Here is an 8,881-nt window from a genome sequence, read left to right on the forward strand (position 1 = left end):
GAAACCTGTGTTGTTCTAGTATGCAAACTGTCTATGTGATTAACATTTCGACTTTTTTTCAAATTTCAAATTTTTTATGGTGTGATTATATCATCAGACACATCTCTAAATAGGAAAGTACTGCAGGCTTTAGTATGTAATGACTTTCTGTTTCCCACCCCTAGGGTATGCTTTAGGAACTCCCATGATCTTTGTCCCCCCACAATGGAGAAAATGACATTTTTTGTTTGTACATTCACCTTTATAATCCTAATATTAGTTTTTAGGTGGTATTGTAGGTCTGTCAGTGTTTCTTTTAAGGTTCCAATTATTGCGCTGTTTAAATATTGTGCTATTTGGGATTTTGTAAAAACTGAAAAAATCACTGCCTGCAGGAGGGGTATAGCAGGAGGGGAGCGGCTAACACTCTTGGCTTTGTGTCTGCCCCCCTAATGACAGCAGCTATTCCCCTGGGTATCTCTATATCCTCTGATAAACTCACAAAAATCGTGTTATTTAAAAGAAATTATTCAACTTAAAAAAATAGTATGGCAATATACAAGTACTGACCATGTGAACTGAAAAATCATAATGACTAAAATAAGGTAAAGTGACGAAAAAAACTAAACAAAGAAAAATACAGCTCATAGCGGTGTATATATTATATTGGATATGGTTCAGTAAGTACATAGGTCTAACCTATAATCCTACAGTATTGATCCCAAGGAGGGCAAAATAACAACATACGGTAGTTTCTAGTGGACACATAGTAATGAAATAATATGGCATTCACCATCAATAAAAAGTGAAGAGTAGATACAAAAGGTGTATTCCAAATCTAGCTCTTGTGCTAAGGGGCTTAGGAATAAAGCATCATAGAAGGGCTCTCTTTGCATAACTCATGCTACATATTATAGTAATGTTCCAACCTGTGTATGACTACAGGGGAAACATTCCTGAATGATGCTGGACTTCCAGGGTCAATGGAGCAGCGTCTGGGACCTGCAGAATCTCCTAGTAGCCCAAACACTTGTAGAGTCTCTAAGGAATATCGGTCTCCTGCCTTTCGGAATCACCACCAGCCTGGCAGTCTGTCCCAAGGAACTGTACGCCGGCTAAGCTCAGGTGGTGAGTAGCACAGTCATGGTATAAAACTATTTTAGTAATATTTCATTGTAGGGGTTTTGTTTCAGCAAGCCAATACCTACATTTTAGAGATATATGGAAATATGATATACTGATGAAGGTAATCTGTCCCTGTGTAAATCCTCATCCTCTCCATTACAACTGTTGTCTGGTTGACTGAGTGGGACATGCATGTTTATAGCGGATTTCAAAGTTGCTGTTTGTTGCAAAAGTGGTAAATATGCAAATATGTTTTTCAGGATGGTATAAGGAAATCCCTTCCTTTTGGCAGCCCCCTTATCATTAAGCATGACTTTCAGGAATGACATGATGCTGGATTAAAGTCAAACCAGTAAATCTATTAATAAGGACAGATTCCCAACTGTAGACAGGTCTGTTTCAATGTGGTTGCATCTCTTCAGTACAGTGTAGGGAACTGGTTTAGCTGAGTGAGAAGCTTTTGACTAGGGTTGGGAAGTAAGCGCTCTCCTTACAGAGATTTTGCCAATTAAGGCTGCCGTGTAGGTGTGTGGAGACACATAGCCATTTCTCAGTTGGCAGTTGCACGTGTGTAACTGTCTTTTATGGCGTGGCTTTTCTAACGAAGGCATTTTGGTCTGCAAAATTACATTGTAGTGCTCAGCAGTTTTATAAAGACTAGAATAAAGTCTGTTTATGAATTAAGTATATGTTGGTTAACAGAGTGGGAAAACCTGTCCTGATGTCAGACTATAACAATGCAAACCACAAAATGCTAATGAAGATATTACAGAGATACATTTATGGTTAAATAGCATGATGTTTACCTTTTTTTTTCTTTTTTTTTATACTTTAGAATCTGAGAGGTGTGTAAATGGTCGGCAGGGATCTCGCGACCCATCTTTATGGAACATGGAAGATGTTATGCAGTTTGTCAAAGAAGCAGATCCACAGCTAGGATCCCATGCTGATCTCTTCCGTAAACATGTAAGTATAGGAAGAAAATAAGTAATAGTATATTGTTTAGTATACAGAAAGTGTATGAAGTATACCATATGTAGTTTTACCATGTTCTTCCTCCTCATTGATACAACAAAATGACTTTATTTTTGTAATCTACACAAAAGATATTAGGTTACATCTCTTAGACCAGTAATGGCGAACCTTTTAGAGCCTGAGTGCCCAAACCTCAACCAAAAGCCACTTATTTATCGCAAAGTGCCAGCACAGCAATTTAAGCAGTAATTTATTTCTCCTTGTTCTTTGACAACTTTCCTCCTAAGGAAACCAACGTAGTTGAAAGGAGGAGGGCAAATTCGCTTATCATTGTAGGAAGGTTCTGCAGGAAGATTCTTTGAGTTCTGTCTGGTGAACTTCATGCTGGGGTGATGGCCTGGGTGCCCACACAGAGGGCTCAGAGCCATAGGTTCGCCACCACTGTCTTAGACCTATGATGTGGGGATGTGAGGTGTTCTGTTGTCTCTGAAGGTGGCTGTAAACCTACCAACAATATATATATAAATTAATCAAACGCAGAAACGGCTCAGCATCAATGGTGAAATTCCACTTTTCTTTATTTCATTAGATTAAAAAGTCTATACCAAAAACCAACGTGTTTCAGGAGTTCAGTCTCCCTTGATGTCACACGAAGACCCAAGGCTGTCCCTTTTCACACTATGCACACTAGGTATTACAATGTGCTATTTACAAGCCTCACACAGCTCTCTACATGGAAAAATAAAAAAACATTATGGATTTTTTAACCCCTTCCCGACATTTGACGTACTATTACTGCATGGCGGGAGGTGCGTTCCCGCAAAATGCAGTAATAGTACGTCATGCTTCTGGCGCCGGCTCCAGAAGCTGCGGGTGTCTGCTATATATTATAGCTGACACCCGCCTCTAACACCCACGATCGGAGATTTCTCCGATCGCGGGTGTTAAGCCCTAACACGCCGCGGTCGCGCTGACCGCAGCGTGTCAGGGGCAGTTGACCGTAATCTGTCAAAATTGCAATTTCAAAATTGCATCCGATTTTGTTTTAACCCCTGTAAACCAATTAAAGGGTTAACAAACTTCATAAAAGTTGTTTTACGTACGTTGAGGGGTGTAGTTTCTATAATGGAGTAATTTATGGGGTTTTACTTTTATTTAGTCCTCTCAAAGTGACTTCAAACCTGAGCAGGTCCCTCAATAGCAGGATTTAGCTTTTTAAATGAAAATATGAAAAATTGCACCTAACGTTCAAAGCCCCATAACATCCTACAAAAATAACAGTATGCATAAAGTAGACATTCGGTGAATGTTAGTTATTATGTTTTTTGGGGTTATGACTTATGTGTGGAAAAAGTAGAACATTTTGAATTCCGAAAATTGCGAATTTTTCCAAATTTTCACCAAATATCTGATTTTCTCATAAATAAATGCGCAACATACCACCAAAATTTTTTAACTAACATGAAGTACAATGTGTCACGAGAAAACAGGGCAGATTTGAAAAAATGGGCCGTGTCAGGAAGGTGAAATGTGGCTTCAGCGTTAAGGGGTTAAAGGTGGGGAGTGAAAATTGAAAAGCAAAAACGAAAATGTGCTGTGGTGGTTAAGGGGCTAAGCACTACAATAAGAACAACCAAAGTGCAGCCACAACATTTACTTCCTACACTCCAGGGTGGAGATTTATCAGACGTGTTTGGGAGCAAGACTGTTCTAATTGCTCTTGGCAACCAATCAGAGCCTAGCTTTCACTTTCCCATAGCAGTTTATGAATTGAAAGCTCAGCCTTGAGCAACTAGACAGTTTTGTTATCCCATTAACAGTTACCCATTTTCTGTGGAATATGAAGCATTTGGGTGGAACACCAAGCCTCAGAGTTTGTAAATTAGAGATTAATTTAAAAAAGTACAAATTGGTACAATGAAACATATTATAGACTAATATTTAAGCACCTCGATTTATCATCTGTTTTTGTTTCCTATAGGAAATTGATGGAAAAGCCCTACTATTGCTGAGAAGTGACGTCATGATGAAATATATGGGTCTAAAGCTGGGTCCTGCTCTGAAGCTGTCTCACCTTATAGATAAATTGAAGCAAGGGAAGTTCTGACCAAGGCATCTCATCAATCTGTCACAGAACTTATACATGTTTATGCATTGGACTCTTGCATTGGATTGCTTGTCTTAGCATCATTGCAAAAAAAAAAAAAAAAAAACGTCACCGCGAGAGGAATATGACTCCCTTGAGACCCCAATCTGGGGGTTATGTATGCTATTTGCATCTAAAATGTTTCTTATCCTTGAGCAATTCCTCCAGTATGTGAACTTGTCCTTGAGATTTCACAATAAGAGGAGAGGGAAAATGAAGGCATTACATTTTGATTAAGCTGTAGGCTTTCCTACTCCCTGATGTACTTTTAAATAACCCAAACAATACTTTTCTTATCTTATATAGCACTGGCAGTGCACAGAGCGCTGTACCTTGTAGAATAAAAGAGGCACAATGAATTATTGGCCATAAAAGCTTGCAGTCTGATGACTGGTTGGAGTTACTTGCAATTTGCTTTCAATAATCTGGTACATGGGAATATAGATAAATTATACTTTCTAATAGCAGTATGCTTTGCTTATAAATACACTTTGCCTCTTGAAGGCAAATAAACTACAAAATGGCTGTATTTATAGGAAATTAACTCTTTTTCATTGCCCTGAGGAGGTTTTTTTTAAGCCAAAAACCAGACGCAGAAGTGAACATAAGAAAGGGCAGACAGTACAGCCTTTTTTCTATTCCTGATTTTGGCTACAAAAGCTGAATGAAAGGTGAGCTTTTAAAGGGAACCTGTCACCAAATTTTTCACTATTCCAGCTGACAGGTTCCCATATCACTCTTTTAACCAATGTCCACCATTATATTTAGCTGCAAGGTAAGAGGAGGTTTTTTTAGTTAAAGGAAACCTGTCATCGGGTCTCTGTAACTAATTCTGTCACCACTACCTGTTGGAGCAGCTCACAAGGATTTCACCCCAGCCTTTATCTAGTCAAATGTATACATGAATCATTCTAAAATTTTAGAATGTCTTTATTATGTAAATGAGGCTGGCCACGTAGAGATAAAGTGATGTCACCCCTGTTACCCCTTCCCTCTCCTCCCCCTGCTCATGTCTGTGTGTAATGTATAGTAAAGCATCGCTAGTGTTTGTGATTTATCTGCTGCCTGTGTGAGACAGACATCAGTTACACACCTGACATGCTATGTTTTCCTATACACATGAGAGACACAGACATCAGCTTCACAACAACCTGATATGTTCTTCTATACACATGGCTGTATCCTGTGCAGGCTGCAGTGAGTGCGGCCGCCAGCACCAGGAAGCACATAGAGGAACCAGTGCCAGGAGTGTCGCATCATTATACAGGCTGTCAGTCATGTGTGTAGGAGTATCTCATACACAGACAGGCTGCAGGGGGCGCCAGCACCAGGATGTACATAGAGGAGCCAGCTCCAGGAGTGTCGCATCATTATACAGGCTGTCATTCATGTCTACAGGAGTATCTCATATACACGCAGGGGGCGCCAGCAATAGGATGTACATAGAGGAGCCAGCTCCAGGAGTGTCGCATCATTATACAGGCTGTCAGTCATGTGTATAGGAGTGTCTCATACACACACAGGGTGCAGGGGTTCCAGCACCAGGAGTGTCACATCATTACACAGGCTGTCAGTCATATGTATAGGAGTCTCTCACACACAGGCTGTAGGGGGCGTGGCCGCCAGCACCAGGAACCACATAGAGGAGCCAGCGCCAGGAGTGTCACATCATTATACAGGCTGACAGTCAAGCACTGGGGGTGTGACTGTGCCTGACACCCATGAATAAGCTGGACTGCTGAATATGAAAATGGCTCATTGGAACTCTTTAGAGCTCTTTAGAACCCAATTGTTTAAGTTTACAGGCATGTAGAGGGACAAAACCTTCAAATGGCAGTTTAAGAAAATATATTTAGTTTTGGGGGTTCATTTGACTGAAAGCTAAGACCTGACTAGCTAGAATAGTGAAAAATGTGGTGACAGGTTCTCTTTAAGAGCACACAAATGCAAATGCATCTAAAATAAAGAAAGCAATATAGCAGATAGGATCATTTAAAAATGACCTGTTCTTGATCTTCAACACATATTGGAATCTTTGGAAATAGGCAACAAACACAATCAAATCTGATCCTGGAGTCATATAACATGTATATAGTATTTCCAGCAAATCAGAAATCTACAGGCAGTTAACAGTAGCATTTACTTTTATTTGGATTATTCCATTTTAAAAGGGCAAAAAAAAAGCAAATAAATACATTAAAGTTGCAATGGGGCACATGTACATTTTTTCTCCTGCTTTTTTTTTTAAAGTTTTTGGGGTGCAGTAGTGAATTTGTACCTAAGACGACCTCACTTTAGAGTTTACCTTGGTTGTTTGTTTTTTTCTGTAGTGTTGCCTGAGTTCGCCCCTGATTCCAGATGTTCCAGGTTTTTTTTTGTTTTGTTTTTTTTTTTTGCCCACACATTTTTTTTTCTCAAAAACTCACTCTACAACATGTGTAGGAAATTGCGACTTTTTGTCTAAAAGAAAAAAAAAGTTGCAAATTCAGTCAAACAGCTTAAGTCCTCAAATGCCAGATGTATGAAACACTATGATACTCATCTGACCAGCAGAAAAAAACAGGCATATACAGTAATCTCAAACTAATAATACATGGGCCCCATGTATTTGTAAGACTTCCATTGTCCTCTTTTTGCACGACTGTTGATTTTTCCTATTTCAAATAACAGAAGCATGACACATGGTAAGGTGTTTTTTGGTAATATTTAAGTCTATGTATACCTTATGGATGCAGATGTATATTTAAAGGTATCTATTGTTTCCATCCATTATTCCTTCTGTTTTTTTCAGAAAATAAATACTAAAGTAAATAAAAAAAAGAATATATAAATACACCAGAAAAAGGATACCTAAAAAGACCAGAAGAATAACGAATAAATGGAAGGAAAAAAAAACACCTTCCTGCTGAAGCCAGTTTTGGACTTTCTGATCAGACTATTTACTGACTAGGTTGGGCATGGCAGATGTTTCTCATGAATTGTTTCTCCTGTCTGCAGTGTCTCTCTGTCTCTTGCCCTTCCCCCTTTCATTCCAAGACGAGTTCACACACAGACACTTCCTGCCTGCAAACAGCAGTGTGAGGAGACTTACTGTACAACAATTTAATCCCACAAAAAATGCAATAAAAAGTGATCAAAAAAACATATGTACTCCAGAATTATACTGTCAACCAGCTTTGTAGCCAGAAAAGTAAAAATTAAAAATGTTATGCCACTTGGAAGACAGTGATGCAAAAATGATAGATTTTGTTGCACATTAGGATTTTATTTGGCAAATGTATCCCCATAGTCGTATTGACCCATAGAATAAATATAACATGATTATTAGGCTTTACTGTAAACACCAAAAAAAAGTTAAAAAATCCAGTACAGAATTGATGCTTTTCTACTCCTGCCCTCAAAAAAAAGTTAATAAATTTTCAACAATAGGGAATACCAACCCCAAAATGTTAACACTGGAAAATGCATCTTATCCTGAAAAAAAAAAAAAAAAGCATCACATGGCCCCAATAATGAAAAAGCTAAAACTTTAAAGCCTACAAAAGGGGCCAATGAGGAAACTAAAATCCTGGCAGCTGCAGGGCACTCCTTCCCTTCTGCGCCTCGCTGTGCGCCCATAAAACAAGTAACAACTATATGTACTCAGGAAAAATTGCCGAAAATATTGTAAGATGGGTTTTCTCTTTTTATCTTTTGGAAATATGTAAATGTTAGGGCTAAATAAACATATAATCGACAATATTTGACCATTCTAAATTTCACCTCTATTTTGATTTAAAGAGAACCCGTCATGCAAAATAACCCCCCTAAACTAAATATATTTTCATAAACTGTCATTAGAGAGCATTACCTCTATCCCTTCATTGTCCCTCTACATGCCTGTAAACCTAAGCAATGAGGTCCTAAAGCTGTATGCAAATGACCTGTGAAATGTCCAATGAAGCATTAGCATATTCAAGCTGTCCACTCTATTCATGAGTGGGAGGCACAGCCACACCCCCAGTGCATGACTGACAGCCTGTATAATGATGTGAGGCTGTATAATGATGTGCTTCCTGGTGCTGGTGGCCACGCCCCCTGCAGCCTGTGTGTGTTTAGGAGAGATACAGCAGCTCCAGGCAGCCATGTTACAGCAGATGCAGCACACACACTAGCAATGCTTTACTATACATTACACACACATGAGCAGGGGGAGGAGAGGGGAGGGGGAACAGGGGTGACATCACTGCCTCTGACCATGTGACCAGCCTCATTTATATGATAAAAAAAAGATGATTTTACAATGAATAATGTATGAAATAACTAGATAAAGGCTGGGATGGGATCCTTGTGAGCTGCTCCAACAGGTAGAGGTGACAGGACAAGTGACACAGACCTGATGACAGGTGTCCTTTAAATTACTATGAAGATCTCAAGGGGTGAACTATCTTCCTAAAAGATGTTTCTGATAGTTTGAGGGGTGCAGATTTGAAAATGGGTTTATTATATAGGGGATTTTTAATGCTAAATATTTAAAATTTCATTCAGAATAGTAATTATCCCCAAAATGGTCAGTTCTGAAAATACGGAAAAGCGATATTCAATTTGTAAGCCATGTGACTTCAAAATAAATTATCCAGAAATTTCAAAAATTATGAAAATGTAAAATAGACATAT

General features: G+C 38.9%; 1 protein-coding gene across 3 annotated transcripts in view; it reads left to right on the plus strand.

Annotated features, from left to right (window-relative positions):
* Window positions 1-4,312, plus strand: part of SCMH1 (Scm polycomb group protein homolog 1) — a 42,068-nt gene extending 37,756 nt beyond the window's left edge. For 2 of the 3 annotated variants that reach the window (XM_072136956.1, XM_072136957.1), the window contains 3 exons: window positions 925-1,107; window positions 1,940-2,070; window positions 4,061-4,312. In XM_072136956.1, the coding sequence (XP_071993057.1) occupies window positions 925-1,107; window positions 1,940-2,070; window positions 4,061-4,186 (440 nt within the window). In that variant the 3' untranslated portion in view covers window positions 4,187-4,312. The remainder of the gene's footprint in view (window positions 1-924; window positions 1,108-1,939; window positions 2,071-4,060) is intronic. The other variant, XM_072136958.1, reaches the window with a different exon arrangement.
* The last annotated feature ends 4,569 nt before the right edge of the window (window positions 4,313-8,881 follow it).

The sequence above is a fragment of the Engystomops pustulosus genome, chromosome 2 (genome assembly GCF_040894005.1).
Source record: "Engystomops pustulosus chromosome 2, aEngPut4.maternal, whole genome shotgun sequence".
NCBI classification, from domain to species: Eukaryota; Metazoa; Chordata; class Amphibia; order Anura; family Leptodactylidae; genus Engystomops; species Engystomops pustulosus.